Source organism: Centroberyx affinis, unplaced genomic scaffold (genome assembly GCF_046629955.1).
Source record: "Centroberyx affinis isolate AG114_WGS23_722 - 3 ecotype Tasmania unplaced genomic scaffold, CSIRO-AGI_Caff_v1 ptg003913l_1, whole genome shotgun sequence".
Taxonomy (NCBI): Eukaryota; Metazoa; Chordata; class Actinopteri; order Beryciformes; family Berycidae; genus Centroberyx; species Centroberyx affinis.
The window spans coordinates 129,064-145,000 of NW_027281747.1; the positions used below are offsets into that span (position 1 = coordinate 129,064).

A 15,937-nucleotide genomic window follows, 5' to 3' on the forward strand; every position below is an offset into this window, starting at 1 on the left:
ACACACACACACTCAATGTAACCAGTCACAAATCAAACTCAGATTCCATCTCTCCACAGAATATTGACTTGAAAGCTCTTTCTGAAAGGATCAAATGGGGAGCAGACTGTTTCTCTCACAACGCTCCCTCTGCCCTCGGCTCGCCTGTCCATCCTCCAGAAAAAACATCCTCCCTCTCGCTGCATTCGCTCTCCGCATGCATTTCCCTCCGCTATAGCTCTCTCTTTCTTTTCTCTGAGGCATTCACAATTCACTTTCCACACTCGGGTGTTTTATCACCGCTCACTGTGCCCCCGAACCCAGAGAGTATAAATGGGTCTCTTGTAGCCACTGGGGTCATGGAAGTGTAACTCTGAGAGTGTTTGCTCACCGTCACAGGTAGTGTTAATATTCACACAGGCACCTTTGTACTTGATAATTGACTTGACAAGGTGACAACAATTTGGCTGAAGCTCCTTTTACTGTTATTGAAAGGGATAACTGGGCTTAAAAATGACTTATTGTTAATGGCCAACAATAACAATATCAATGTGATACTTCATTGATCTCTGTAGGGAATTCTCTTTCCGGTTGCTCGCCTCCTCACAGCGCAGGGTAAGATATAAAACAGCATCACTGGAGCTGGGAGGGATTCAGTGTTGTGCTCAAGAGCACTTCAGCAGGGCACCAGAGGGGTTTGAACCCTGGTCTGCTGTTTGAAGGATGGCCTCATAAACCATTTGGCCACCATCTTCATTGTCACGTGAGCTAGTTAAGATGTTGGATGAGACAGAACAGAGTCATGAGTGTTCATTTCCTTGAATGAATTGTCTTCACTGAGCACATTTTTTTTTAACGTTTTTTTTTACGGCACATTTAGATCAAGTTGTGGTGCAAACAAGCCCTGGAAAAGAGCAATGCACAAGCAAATAGCCCCTTCATCACCAATTGTAAGTGCAAATATCATTTTCAGCATTTCACCTTTACACTCTTCCCTGCACAAACGTTTAATTACTCCAGGCCTCAGTATCTTATACGGTTGTTAGTGGCAGGCATTAACTTGGTAGTTCTTTATGCTGCCTTGCCAGTAGTTAGCCTCCTTGCTGGATCTCCCTTGTGGTAATATGGTAGTTGCACTCTTGCATGCAGATGAAATATTCTGGCCCAATGAATAACATTTATGAACAAAGACAGAGAGGACACAGAGGGAATATCCTGCTCCATAGCAAAGTCTGTGTATTGTAAGGTTGGGCCACAATTTGCATAAGTAAACAACGCATAGACTGACATGGGATGAGAAATGTTCAGTTCTCTGCTGTGGTCTTGATCTGACAATGTATGGACTTTGCTCCATAGATTCAGCAGGCTGGCTAGCTCTGCATGAACAGATGGAAATTGGCTCTGGTGAACTCCTGATGGATGGAGTCTAGGAGGGCATCGTCCTCCTGGCCTCCCTCCATCCCTCCTTCCCTCCTTCCTCCTCCTCCTGCCACTCGGCCAGGCGGAGGCGGCTGGAGCTCGGGGGTGTAGGTGAAACTGAAGGACGTGCGATAAATCAGGCCGTCCAATCGGATGAGAGACAGCGGGACGGTGATGATGCGCCGCAGACAGCGCCAGCCGTCGCTGAAAACAGAGACGTCAGGAACCACGCAGAGCAGAGACTTGGGAGACCTGGGAGGAGAGAGGAGGAGATGAACAGAGGTGACAACTAAATTTGTTGCTGCTGACTCGGCCTGGTCTACCGGGACTTAAATTATGGTTGAATAACAAGTCATCTAATTAATTGTGCTAACAATAGAGATACAATCCCCCTCTTTTCCCCTCCAAATCACCCCCTGGCTGGAATTATGAGTATATGATTGACGGCATGTAAGTCAAAAATTATTAACTCGAGGACATGAAAGGCCTGGGAGCAAGCAAAAAGGTACATTTTTTTGTTCATAATATAATACCATTTTAATTCCATTGTAATTGAGCCAATCTTTTCCTCAGAAAAAGAATTAAAAAACTGCTGCAGAAATATGATTTCGTCCTGTTTTTCTACTGAAGTAGGCATGAAAGGATCAGTCAGTGTTAAATACCTGACCTAAATCTAACGTCAACAATGAAAGTCACTAATGAATAAATAATGAAAACTGATTGTATGATGATGATATATGATGATTTATTATGTAATGACACAATATATTGACGCGCGTAATTCTGCGGTTGTTTTCAGAAACACTGGCAGAAGTCTTCCATTCTGAATGCCCGTTTATAGTGTGCGGTGTTGTTTTAAGGTATTCCATTCAAACCCGTACTACGCCTCTGGCTTCCTCCTCAGCGCGCACGGCAGCGGAGGATCACGTTCCTGCCACTAATTGACTGCAGCTTCCCGTACAAAGAGCGTATTGTGGCCGACGGTGTTGTACAAACACAGCTTCCCTCTGCGCTACCTAGCTGCCGCTGATGGGAGGGATATTTGCGGAGGCTGGTGGCGAGCCGCTCTCGGCCAGAGACCCTGACTTGCGATGCCTCAGCACTTTGGGTGTGGGATCTGAGGTGGATTCTGACGTCAGACGCGGTGTTTTGCTTCGGGATGCGTCATGTGAGCTGTGGTGAGGGGGATATCTGAATGTAAAGATTCGGCAAACGCCCTTATGAACGTTATAGACTCCTCCACAAGTGTTAAAGAGAGGATTGTTCCCTGTAAGCCAAGCTGAGGTACTCCCAGTGATGTTTTTACTGTAATATAAACCTTATTTTATACCTTGAGGCCAGTCTTGGGCTCGGTTTGATTTCTCGAAATCATCTCAGCATGAAAGCCATGATGCATAGACACGTTTTTGACACAATGAAGATGGGCAAATAGGACGAATTGGCAAAAGTAGAAAGAAAAAATACATTTAGTCAAACTTGTTAGCAGAATTGCCCATCTGCTTTTCCCCAAAATGTTTAAAATGTATTGTTCTGATCCAATGAAGAGAGCATTTTTGTCCAAAACAGAATTTTAGCTCTTTGGGTTAAAATGGAATGAAGATGCTTAGGTGCTTTTTGTTCTGTATATTCATTTGAGCATGTACATTTTTTATGACTTGAAAAAATTGTATTCATGCAAGGGAGAGATATATATCTTAAACCTAATCTACTGGACAAGACATCCCAACTGAAAATTATAGGCCTTTTTCTGAAACATCCCACAGTCAACAGCGAGACAATGCTAGCCAGACGGAGCTAAAAGCCTGTTGTGTTTTTATTGAAATACCTCAACAAATGGCAAAATAACTACTTTCAAATGTGGGTCAAACGGAAGATCATTTGGGTTAAACACGTTTAGTTACGCAACATTTTCCAGTGGAAAAACCATTAAAAAAAATCATATTTAGGCCAACTTTTACGACTAACCAACCTACCAGGCCTGAACAGTCTCACTTAAACAAGACTAAAACTTTAATTTACCCTTTGTGCCGTTCAGCTCCACACCTGGTGCCTCTACGGTAAAGGGGCATGAGAGCGAATGGCACGAAACAGTCATAAAGAGAAATAGGCCTCTAGGACTGATTATTAAAGCAAAAATCCACCTAAAAACAGAATTCACACGTTATTAACTATTATATAACTAGAAGTAGAATCTAGAGCTATTAGTCTAGATTTGTGGGAGCAAGTAAGTGTAAGTTAAGACATTTTTAGTCGCTCTGTTGTAGGACACCAACTTTGTTGACACGTTGAATGAACCCTGATTGAATTAGTGGATGTATGGAAATATTTTTCTGGTTTGAAACTGATAGAACCACTCAACTGTGGTACTCTAACTGTGTGAGCAGTAGTGTCTGCACAGCAGTGGAGTATATACAGCAATATTCAATAGTATTCATGGGAAGAAATTTTGTTGATATTAAATCTAAGCACTAGTCATCATCTTTGACCTTTACACATGAAGTAGTTACTGTTGTTTTCCTTTGCCTCTGTTTGAAACTGTAAGTTTATTTGAGCACAATAAACTCCACTGTCTGTTTTCCATTCATTCAATGGAGCAGCTGCAGCATTTGTTTGGATGACTCTGTCAAGATAGTCTGGGTTCTGTTGTTTGTACCTCTGGAAAGACTTGCTCTGGCTCACAAATCATGAAATGCCTGCTCAGGATTGTGGACATAGCATGAATTGTGTTTTAGGGTGTATTTTCTCTTTGAGTGTATAGGTTTCAGATCCCACAATCCTCTCGAAAGACCAACTGTAACCACCTGAGGGTGTGATCATAAAACCCTTGAAAACCATTAAGTTTGTCTGCATAAATTTTCTACCTCACATATTGCTGCTATTGAATAAAAAAACAAAACGTCAGCTTTTCAAAAACATAAAAAAGCAATGCCAATTTTGTCATTAGCACCCATGTAATTGTTTTATCTAAAGTGGGCTTTGAATGGAAATCATGAGCTCTAGGGTCGTGCAGTGTAATCTGTGAATACAGAACCATGCAAACTTTATATTCTAGTAAAAAAGAGAAAGTGAAACACCAAAGGAGTTATGAGGTTTTCATGTGGCCGCAGCAATATGGTGCATAAGGTAATAAAGACTTTGCAGTGAAGGGGGTCCCATGTCCTATAATCCCTCTGCAACTGTAAAATGTCTTGGAGACCATAAGGTACTTTTTAAGCATATCATATTTCAGTAACTTATTTGTACCCACTTTCCCTCAACCTGCATCGTCTACTTTTACTTAGTGATTTCCTACATTTCCCAGAAAGCCTTTCAACAACCCCCAGAGAACGAGACGCCAACGAGGATTTAGATGCCGTAACCAAAATAAAATTATTCTAGAATAAAATGTATACCTTGATTATTATTATTAGTGTAAGTTATTTATTCAGTTTTACTTAATAAGATAGCAAAGGCATATTTCTCCCACAGTCCTGAATACGGTCTCTAATTGTGCAATCATCGTGAGAAGCCAACAGTAGCTAACCTGAGGGGATGGCTATAAAACTTGGTGGAAACTATAAAAAACATTTTCAAAACTTTTTTGTTCATCAAAAGAACAATAAATAAAGAGAATGTCTTTGTATTTTTCAGGCTCTAATAAGGGTTTTCCTTCTGTCTGATGTGGAACAAGATGTGAACTGTAGTTTAACTGTCTTACACAAAATACACAAAGTAAAGTGTTTTTCCGACAGGCCCCCCGACTCTCCACAACCTATAAAAGTCAACCAGACGAGGCGCTGAGTGGTCACACATCAGACTAGCAGGCCTATAAGGCATAATGACATAGAGACCTGTTGGTATGAGTGTCTACAGGTCATAATGAAGGTTTGTTAGTAGTGCTGTGTTTATGTTTCTGCCCTCCTTTTTGGTCTCTGGGTCATTTTTTTTTATGAAGCAGCCAAGTTAATGGACAAATGATTGCTTGGGTGTTGGGAAAAACAGTGAGAAAGACCAGTTATGACTTCTTGATGAGCTTAATATCTATTTGTTGTTTATAGAGACTTTACAGTTGTGTCACAAATCTATCAACCATGTTTGGCACCATCATGGAGGTCGATTGGAGAATTGGCTGTGCACAAATAATGTCTAAATATGTAAGAAACAGGCTAGGCAGAGAGATACAGGAAAAATATAGTGGTGTGGATTTATGTCAATTCACTAGGCTACTGTTATAAGTAAATGTGAACAGTGTGATAAGGTGGATTTGTTTCCAAATGTAGGTTACTGTGACACAGTAAACTGTCTTGTCTTTAGCCCTAGTCTCTACTCCAAAACACTCTGAGTTGTAGCTTGAGAAGAGTCAGCTCAGTTAACCTGAACAAACTGTTAGCTAGCTAACTTGCCAGCAGGCTCATTTAGCAAAGCAACTAATCTTAATGTTAATATGTAACTATAATGTACTAGCCAATAATGCTGACATTATCTCAACACAAAGCGGTGAAATGATCAGTTCCCAATCAAAAACAGCACAGAAATTAACCACAACTTTTCAGTTCTTAAGAGACGGCCAAGTTGTACATTTAGAAATGCAAACAACTGTTCTCAGCCAATGTTACCCAAGAATTGAGGACCTTCACTATGGCTGCCAAAGTGTGTGTTACGTCACCTGCAAGCCATCTATTAACTCCTTAGAGCTCTGAAAAACACAATAAAGTTTGGTTTATGTGCATTATTATCTCCTCTCTTCCCCTCATCTCCTTTTTTATTCTCCTCTCCTCTTCACACCTCTCCTCATCAGTCCTCACCCTTCCTCTCCCCTCCTCCTTTTCTCTCTTCTACCATCTTCTCTCACCTCATCTCCCATGTCCTGTCGTTTCTTTTCCAGTCTTCTCTTCTCATCTTATTAAACCTCCTCCTCTCCTCTCATGTTCTGTATATTTTTATCTCCTCTCAACTCACTTGAACATGGTCTCCGCCTCGCTGTTTCCAAACCAGACTTTGAGATGAGGGCTGAAGTTCTCTCCATGGATCTCCAGCATAGCAACATGTCCACCGCCGTTCACCTGCAAAGATCATATTTTATTTTAAAGTAAAGTAAGTATTTTCTCTAAAACAAACTGTTCTTTGAATCACAGTATATACTAGCCTAGTTTACTTTTCCTACACCCAAGGACTTTGTTTTCCAAGATGAGACTGAGATTCCACGCCTGTCTGTCAAAACCAAAGACACATGCTGTAAAAGGATGGAGAACACCAGGGACGCTGTAGCGTACGTTCCTGAAAGTTATTGTCCATTTGACACATCAGAATCTCCCTCTCTCTGAAAACAAACGTTTTCTGCTACATCCATCTACTGTTCACAAATGTTAGCTCTGCAAGTCATGCGTCCCACAGAAACCCATGAAATGCTGCATCTTTTTTGAGGCCCTTTGGGTCTCTGTAGACCCAGGCTGATTATGAAATGCAAGAATGGCATTGCTTTGTTTCAAGGGGTCACCAACCAAAAGGTTAAGAAAAGAACCTCCACTATAGACTATAGTCTGTTTGGACATGATGCGTCGTTCTCGCAATGAATCTTGGGGCTTCCCATTCGTTCTCATTGGCCGAGTCACCATCCGATGCATCCTCGATTGGCAAATAAACGTCTGGGAGCTTTATCTGTCTTGCTGTTGTTTTGTTTTGGATTTGTACTTCAGACTTTAGATCTTACATTAAACATGTCATGGAGGACACAAGAACGCACAAGAACCAGACTGACCCTGTGTGTTAGAGATGGTGCACTGACAGAAGGAAAACAAGAATGTACATTCTTATACATTGGTTTATCGCATCATGTGTATATATATGTGTGCATATCATGCAAACACTGTTGGGTGAAAACCTCCTATGGTTAATCTCCAAAAAGAAAAAAAAAACATAATAAAAAAAAAAAACGTAATCTTCGTCTTAATCTTAGCTAGCCCACCATGCATTTTTGAATTTATCCAGTGGGTTCTGAAAAGGTTTCATACGCCCAAGAGTTTTGAAATTTTTTCTCATCCTAAAGAGGAGCATGTAATCCTGCAACTGAAATGAAAACCACCTACAATCACCAAAATTGGAGTTACATGGTTTTCACATGACAGCAGTGATGTGTGTGTGTGTGTGTGTATACAGGTATGCCTGCCTGTCTAACTCACCTCCAGCCCAGTGATAACAGGTACTGGACTAACTGGTGTCTGAATGCAGGCCAGGCCCTGATTAAAGGTGAATTCCACCGCTTCTACCCCGATGATGGTCCAACAGGCTCCATCGTTCAACACCACTCTGCTCTGGTCTCTGACACTGGATGGGGCCTGGAGAGACGGGGGGGAAGGGATGGAGGAGAGGTATGAAGGTGGGGAAGAGGAAGAGAGAGAGAGGGAATGAGGGAGGAATGGAAGAGGGGAGGAATGGAAGGAGGCATAGGGAGAGGGAGGAGGATATGAGGCACAAACAGATAAGGAGGGAGTGGGCACAGAGAGGGAGGGAAGAGTGAGTGGGGAGGAAGGGAGGGATGGAAGGAAGGGAGAGAGGAAGAGGGAGAGAGTGAGGGAGGAATGGAGAAAGTGAGAATGAAGGAGGGAGAAATGGGAACAGGGAGAAAGAGAGGGGAGGTTACGGTACATGGCGCATGGAAACATTAAAGACATTAAATACACTAATCTGCACTACATGGTTAAGTATTAAGCACATTAAGCTTACTTTCATACTCACTTCATAAAAACTATTTTCAACCCAGGTCTAATGGCTCATGACAGTTGCTAGGGTAACGAATCACCCGTCATTATGACCCGTTCCCATAGAAACCAGTCACTGGTAAACCCTCCATAGCCTCACAGATCAAATTTGATAACAACAAACAGGCAACAGCAGCAACAACAGCACAAATATTTAGAAACAATGGTAAAAAAGAGAAAAAAAGACAGAGAAAACTTGTTATTAGTTCAAATGCGAAACGTCTTCAACTCTTCAATTTTAGGTCTAGTGGAATTCGTTTATATTTTTTGGACATCTATTACCTGGATGACTGAAATGAACCTACACAGATGAGTACAAAACACAAGACACGTTGTAGAGTATCAGATAATAATTTTAGCCTTATTCTAAAATTAAGTTCAAGCACTGTGATTGGAGTAGTTGTAACTTTCTGCCGCAGTCTCACCTGGTGCTGTGTGATGGTGTCATTGGACAGGCAGAGGTAGGTGTGTGGGTCGTCCCGGAACTGGAAGGCACACTTGTGGAGCTGAGAAACCGGCTCATCCACGTCCAGGATGGCGTGCTGCTTGTTGACCTTACGGATCACCTGGAGGGACAAACAAAACAAAACGAAAACTGAATGTATGTGATAAATGATAAATTTCCTGATAACTTTTTGTTGATGTCACTCGTTTGGTGACTGAGCAAGGTCAAGGTACTGTATATACTGGCTGCAAGTAATTTTAAAGTTTATGTAAAGGGTTGCCATGAACAGTGAGATATTCATACATTCCAATATCCTAAACCTCATGAAACTCATTCAAAATCTTTATTTATGTTATCATTTGAAAAATGTATTGTAACCAATATGTGAAAAGGGCTGCATTTTAATTCCCTCAACAAAACACATTTCAGAGCAACTGGGAGGATCTGTTCCTCCATGGTACATAAAAAGGTAAAAAAAAGAGACACAACATAATGAATAAGAAATTTATTTTACATCGAGTAGATTCCGATCATGCCACTATATTCTCTCTGATGAGGGTTTGATGAGAGGTGGGCTTTGACAGAATAAGTCACATTCTTTAGTGTGGCCTCAGTATCAGACATAACATCTCCTCCAGGCCTCCTGAGGGCATTGAGAATGCTAGAAAAACTAACAAAGATAACTCACAGAAGCCTGCGTGAGTGTAATTGAGTGTTAGCTTATATTAACATATGTGTGTGTTAACAAAGCAATTGCAGATAACATGATGTGCAATAGGGAGAGAGTTTGTTTAAGATCAATAGTTAGCTCAAGAGATAGTTAGCTGGCTAAGCTAACAAAGCGTCCCAAAGACAACAAAGCTAGCTTACCTTACATGTGTGCATTAGGAAGGGAGGGAGTTTGTTTAAATCTGCCACAGCTGTCTGAGATACCACAGCTACCTAAGCTAACAAAGGTAGCCAAAAGTACATGGATGTAATAAAGAGGCTGTTTGAAGAGAGTGGAGGACCACTGATGACAAATTGGGGATAAACCGATTTAACAGAGGAGCTGATTATGTGGAAGGAAACAGAATTACGGGGCACTTCAGACCAAGGAAAGATTCCATTTGGAGATTGTTTTGACAAAAAGGTGTTTTGGTTTTGGGATTGTTTAAAAGAAATGTCCATTGGAATTCGTTGACTGAACTGTCAAAGAACTACAACAAATTGTTTTGTTACACAGGAGACTTGAACTACTTGTGCAGTCAATGACAGAAATTACCAAAAATTATGTTTCAGGGTAGAATAAATCCAAATCCAAAAGAATATATCAAAGTCTCTCCATACTCTCAGCCTAGATGAGGATCCCTGAACTGATCTACAGCCTGGATTTTACACCTGTCCTTAACTGAGTCCACATCCCAATAGAGTTCAATAGAGTCAAGTTTTATGTCTTGTTTTTATGTTTTGTGTGGACCCCAGGAAGAGTAGCTGTTGCATTACGCACAGCTAATGGGCATCCAAATAATAAACAAATAATAAACAAACAAACAGTAAATTCTGTCATCCGAGAACCATTGTCCCTCAACACTGATCAGACCTAGACTCATCTACACTACACCTACATTACCCTGACATTGTACCTATACTGATGCTTACACTTATCCCATAACACCTCACACATTAATTTCTAAATTCACCATCAATCTCAACAACAGAGTAATGGGAGAACTGACCCAATGCATGGAGGTAACATACCCTAACGTCATGGATCATCAAAAGTCCTGGGTCTGTGTCTAAATTTTCATTATCTTGCTAATTTCAAGAGAATGTGCTTGTTCTGGGGTCCATGGTGCGATAATCTGGGCATGGCTGATCCCGCTGGCTTGAAAGTCTGGCTTCTGAGTCGATGCAGTTATCTATACAGCAAGGCGATTTACATTATGTTAAAGTTTAGGGCATTTAGCAGAGGCTCTTATCAAGAATTCAGATATGATGGTAAGCTGATGGTTAGAGATGTGAGCTAGTGACCAGAGGGTTGCTGGTAGTTAGCAAATGTCTGCAAATCTTTAGTCACCACTGAATGATAAGAATTATAAAGGTATATACTGTATACTGTACAACAACCAGGTGGTCTGTATGGTATGTACCTACTGTACATCACTGGAGGTTGTACAGTTCAGTTCCTCCAATCCCTGAGCCCCAACCCTAACTATGACCCCACCCAAACACAGCAGCCATATCATTCTGATCGCCCTTGACTGGGCCGCAAAACAGAATATTTACATTGTTCTCATATTTAAATCTCTACACAGCTGCTGTTCCAGTAACTTGGTGGTCCGTATGCTGTACCTACCTCCTCACCTCTTCAGTCCTTAAACCCTGACCACAACCAAACAACGGAACCACGGTGCGGGTCACGCTACCGACTCAGCAGGAAAAATTTACGACCTTCCTCTCTCTTCAAACAAACCCCACGGCAATAGGCCTCAACTGAAACAACATATAGAGGTGTAGCGTGTGGATATACCTTACCCATCTACCACCAAACTGACAGCGGAGGTTGTTATGACAGCAATTTAGGAGGTACGGGGAAAGGGCCTGCTCAGCGAATTGTGAGGCGTTCTGCTAAGAGGCTTGTCTAGGTATAATTTTTGTCTTACGTTGGAGGAAAGGCGAAACAATAACAAGAGTTTTGAGGATTATCAGGTTATGTAACACCTGCACAGACACACATCTGTAAGAGGGAGGATCGCAGCAGTGATTATACCTCGACTGGTAAAGACTTTGCGGTTGAGAAATGGCATAATCAAGCAAGACAGCCTACAATCCAGAGTGTGGGTTCCTTTTTCAGTCTCTTCTGGCGGTTGTACCCCCCCATGAGAAGGTCGGTGGGGCTTGTTTTTGGTACGGAGCTCCAATGCCACCGCTACTTTCATTATTTTCTGAGGGGAAAGAGGAACCTACTCTGCATTAATGTTGCACTGCACAGACATGGTAGACTAAGGCAGAGATTTCCTGCTGGGCAAAACAATAATGGAGGATTTATCTTCAAAAAGGGTACAAATCCCACCGCTGATTAATCGGATACTTTATTGATCCCTCTGCGGAAATTCTCTTTTCACTCCCCTCCACAGGAAGGTCAAAGGTCAGGGTCAGCTACAGAGCAGCACAGGGTGGATGCTTGATATCATGGGGGTTTAAACACATATTCTCAGCAAATAAGCATGCTTTTCTAAATTCCTGAAAAAACAATGTTTGGCAATGTGTTTTTTTCCAGCAACGTTACACAGTATGTTGAACTTGTGTTATGTCAACATTAGAGAGGCCTACAGATCCCTACAGAAACCACCCATAGGTACCTCAGACCATTTTGCTGTTCAGTTGCTACCTACATACAGACAAAAGCTGAAGCAAGAGAAGGTGAAGCAGAGAACAGTTCAAGTGTGGTCCAGTGAGACAACCCAGAGCCTGCAGGGCTGTGTCGCCTGCACAGACTAGCAGGTTTTCAACCAGGACCATTCCCTCGAACAGTCTGTCACAGTGGCGACTTCATACATCCAATATTGTGAGACTATGCTAATACCCACAAAGACTGTTAAGTGCTACCCAAACAGCAAACCATGGCTCACAGCACAACTGAAAAGAGCAATTCAGGCTAAGCGCAGGGCCGCGCAAATAGCATTAAAGAGGGAGATAGCCCAAGCCGAAGGACGCTACAAGGAACAGGTGGAGGCCATGTTTCAAACTGGCAATCTGAGGCAGGCCTGGCAAGGCCTCTCTGTCCTCACAGGGAAAGCCCCAGCCAAGAGAACCACAGAAAGGAGGGAAGGAGAGGAGGCAGCATTTGTCACCAACTTGAACTCCCTTTATTGTCGGTTTGACACTCAGGACTTCAGAGTAACAGCAGAGGGGCTGAGGAATGAGCTCCAGCGCGAGATCAAGGAGGGGCGGGGTCAGCCAATCGCCCTCACAGAGGAGGTGAGGCAGGGCCTGAGGAGGCTCAATCCATCCAAGGCCCCGGGACCTGATCTCATTAAAGGGAGGGTGGTGAAGGAATGCTCAGATGAGCTAGCCAGCGTTCTCTGTCATCTCTTCAACCACTCTCTCCAGGAGAACACCATCCCTACACTGTGGAAGCGTTCCGAGATAAGACCTATCCCCAAGACCAACCATCCTGTAGAGCTGAACGAATACCGACCTGTGGCCCTCACATCGGTCTTGGTAAAGTGCCTGGAGAGACTAGTGCTACCCCACCTCCTCTCACAAGTAAGCCCCACCCTCGATCCGCTGCAGTTTGCCTACAGGCAGAACCGCTCAGTGGATGATGCGGTGATGACTGTGACCTACGGTCACTTAGAAAAGCCGTGCTCATATACCAGGATCCTGTTTGTGGCCTTTAACTGCATGCAGCCCCACATCCTCTGCGCCAAACTGCAAGAGCTCCAGGTGGATCCCCACATGATCCTCTGGATACTCGACTTCCTCCTCAAAAGGGAGCAGTTTGTCAGGGTCAACAGCTCCACCTCTCCTGTCATGCTCACATCCACCGGTGCCCCCCAGGGGACAGTGATTTCCCCAGTCCTGTTTTCGCTATATACCAACGACCTGAGGGGCTCGGACAGTGTGAGCATGGCCGTGAAGTTCGCAGATGACACTGCATTGGTCGACACCTCCAACAGCCCCGCCCATTTTGAGGAGGAAGCGAAGAATCTGCACCAGTGGTGCGAGGAGCACTTTCTCCGGATAAACATGAGGAAGGAGCTCCTCATAGACTTCCGGAGCTCCTCATAGACGTCCGGAGGAAGGCTGACCCTGTCCCACAGCTGACACTCAGCGGAGAGGTTGTGGAGAGGGTTAGCAGCTACAGGTACCTTGGGACCACCATCGACAGCGGGCTGACCTTCAACGACAACACACAAACCATCTTCAAAAAGTGCCAGCAGCGGATCTACCTCCTATGGAGGCTGAGGCATCTGGATGTAGCCCCTCCCATCCTCCGCAGCTTTTACATCTGCCATATAGAGAGCCTCCTCACCTTTTCTTTTCTGGCTTGGTATGAGGGGCTCTCAGAGACCAACAAAGCCAAACTGCAGAGGGTGATCACTTTGGGGTCCAAGCTCTGCGGGGAGCAGTGCGGCTCTATGACCAGAGGACGGTGAAGAAAGCAAGTAAGATCGCGAGGGACTCAACTCATAACCTCAGCACCTGCTTTCAGATCCTGCCCTCTGGTAGGAGATATGCTGCCCCTGTATTCAAAACAAACAGGGGCTGGGCCAGCTTCATCCCCTCTGCTATCAGGCTTCTTAACAAACATAACCCCCCCGAACCCCCTTGCCCCCTCCGCCTGGAAGAACTGTTGTGCTTAGAATCATACCTCGTGTCTTTTACTGTGGTGTCTTTTTTTTACTGTGATGTTATTTACTTATTCTATATATTTACTGTCTTGTCTGTTGGTATGTTACTGACCTTAACAAAACAAATTTCCCTTGTGGACAAAGAACATCTAATCTAATCTAATCTAATCTAAATTTGATTGTCTCAATTCTCCTGACTACAAAGTGTTGTACAATCCACTGAAGGCCCAATATCGTGTGTGTGTGTGTGTGTGTGTGTGTGTGTGTGTGTGTGACCCCTCTGACGGTGCGTTCATACTGCGAGCAATACGATCAACAAGAAGATGATCACCAGAAGTCCATTCATTTCCTACAGAGCTGAGCAAAAAGGGAAACTCAGCCTATGTGTGGACGCTCAACAAGTTTATTGGCCATAACTGAAATTTTTCTGGTCATCAGCTGTCAACAGCCAATCAGATTTCTGTGCTTCCGTCTTTTTTTTTACCAATGTGATTTCATTTTGTGATCAGTAGTTCTGCCTGGCATGTGCAAAATGGATGAGAAGTTGATTCCAGTCATTCAAAGCTTCCCAGTTCTCTACAACTTTTAGTTGAAAAACTAGAAGGAATAAACGTCTCAAGACTGATGCTGGAGAACGGTGGCATCCATTGTTGGGGTCGATGGTAAGCTCTGAAGTCATTTTATTGACTTTTTTTTAAATTTTCAATTAATACTATCTAATTAGTGCTTGCCAACTCATTCAAATGATGTCAGTCATTCAAACGAAAACGAAAAATACATAATTTGCATGTTCAAAACTTTGTAGCTGTAGTGTGTGTGTGTGTGTGTGTGTGTGTGTGTGTTGGGGTGTGTGTGTGTGTCTGTGTGTCTGTGTGTGTGCATGTGCATTACCATGGGTGGCAGAGCCATGCCGGAGTCGGTACAGACTAACTGGACCACACAGCCATAGCAGATGAAGCCCTCACTCAGCACAAAGTCCCCATGGTCAGCATGGTCTTCCACTGGACACACACACACACACACGCACACACACACACACACACACACACACACACACACACACACAGAGACTGTAATTTAGATCTCTGCCCATGAATTCATTACAGTATTAGTAAACTCCATTCACTATAGAAAAAGCTTATTTTATGACTACCGTGCCTTTCTAGCCACAAATGAACAGAGAGGACAGATAGAAAGAAAGAGAGTGTGTGTGTATATATCTGTAAGTGTGTGTGTGTGTGAGTGTGTGTGTGGGTGTGGATACTGGGGAGGAGAGAGTGCAGATGGATGGCAGGCTGAAGGACTGAGGTTTGGGTTTTGATGGTGGGAGGTCCCTGCACATTAAATAAATAACTTCACAGGTTTTCAGACGTGTGTGAGGGAGCGGCGCTGAAGGACAGTAACAGTATTTACGGCGGGTGGGCCGGCGGTGAGAGGAGCCGCCTTGTGACGGGAAGGTTCATGTCTGATGCCTGTGACAGCCAGCGGTCCCTGCTGAAGTGTCTTTGAGCAAAACACTGAACTCCTGCTGAGCCTCAAGATGTTGACCCTGCACTCTGACACTTCTGGCTATATGGATGTTTAGATATGTGGAAAAAAAAACCCTCTCAATTGCCATGTTGATAATACGGGAATTTAGAGCCTCGAAAATCAAGATAGATAGATAGATAGATAGATGGATGGATGGATGGATGGATGGATAGATAGATAGATAGATAGATAGATAGATAGATAGATAGATAGATAGATAGATAGATAGATGTAAAAAAAAAAGATAAATAATGTTGCCTGTTGTGGTAGTCTGAAAAGTCTTGTAAGGCCTCAAAATGTATAAAAATGTCTTAAAAACAGTAAATAGAGGTCTTGTTCACCATGTAATGCCAGTTTATTTTTAATGAACATGATTGGACACCATGTCCGAAAAACATTTGGTTTCCAAGTGTCCTTGTTTTTCTGCCTATCTATAGCTTCAGAACTTTCATTAGCTAAGTTCAATTGGAATATAGCTATATATATAT

The 15,937-nt window shown here is 43.1% G+C and overlaps 1 protein-coding gene across 1 annotated transcript in view; it reads right to left on the reverse strand.

Moving 5' to 3' along the window:
* Positions 1-1,349: 1,349 nt before the first annotated feature.
* The window catches only part of rbpjl (recombination signal binding protein for immunoglobulin kappa J region-like), a 19,719-nt gene continuing 5,131 nt past the window's right edge, over positions 1,350-15,937 (reverse strand). The window contains exons 4-8 of the mRNA XM_071541616.1: positions 14,811-14,920; positions 8,561-8,701; positions 7,557-7,712; positions 6,337-6,440; positions 1,350-1,650 (exon numbers count right to left, since the gene is read on the reverse strand). Coding sequence (XP_071397717.1) covers positions 1,350-1,650; positions 6,337-6,440; positions 7,557-7,712; positions 8,561-8,701; positions 14,811-14,920 — 812 coding nt within the window. The remainder of the gene's footprint in view (positions 1,651-6,336; positions 6,441-7,556; positions 7,713-8,560; positions 8,702-14,810; positions 14,921-15,937) is intronic.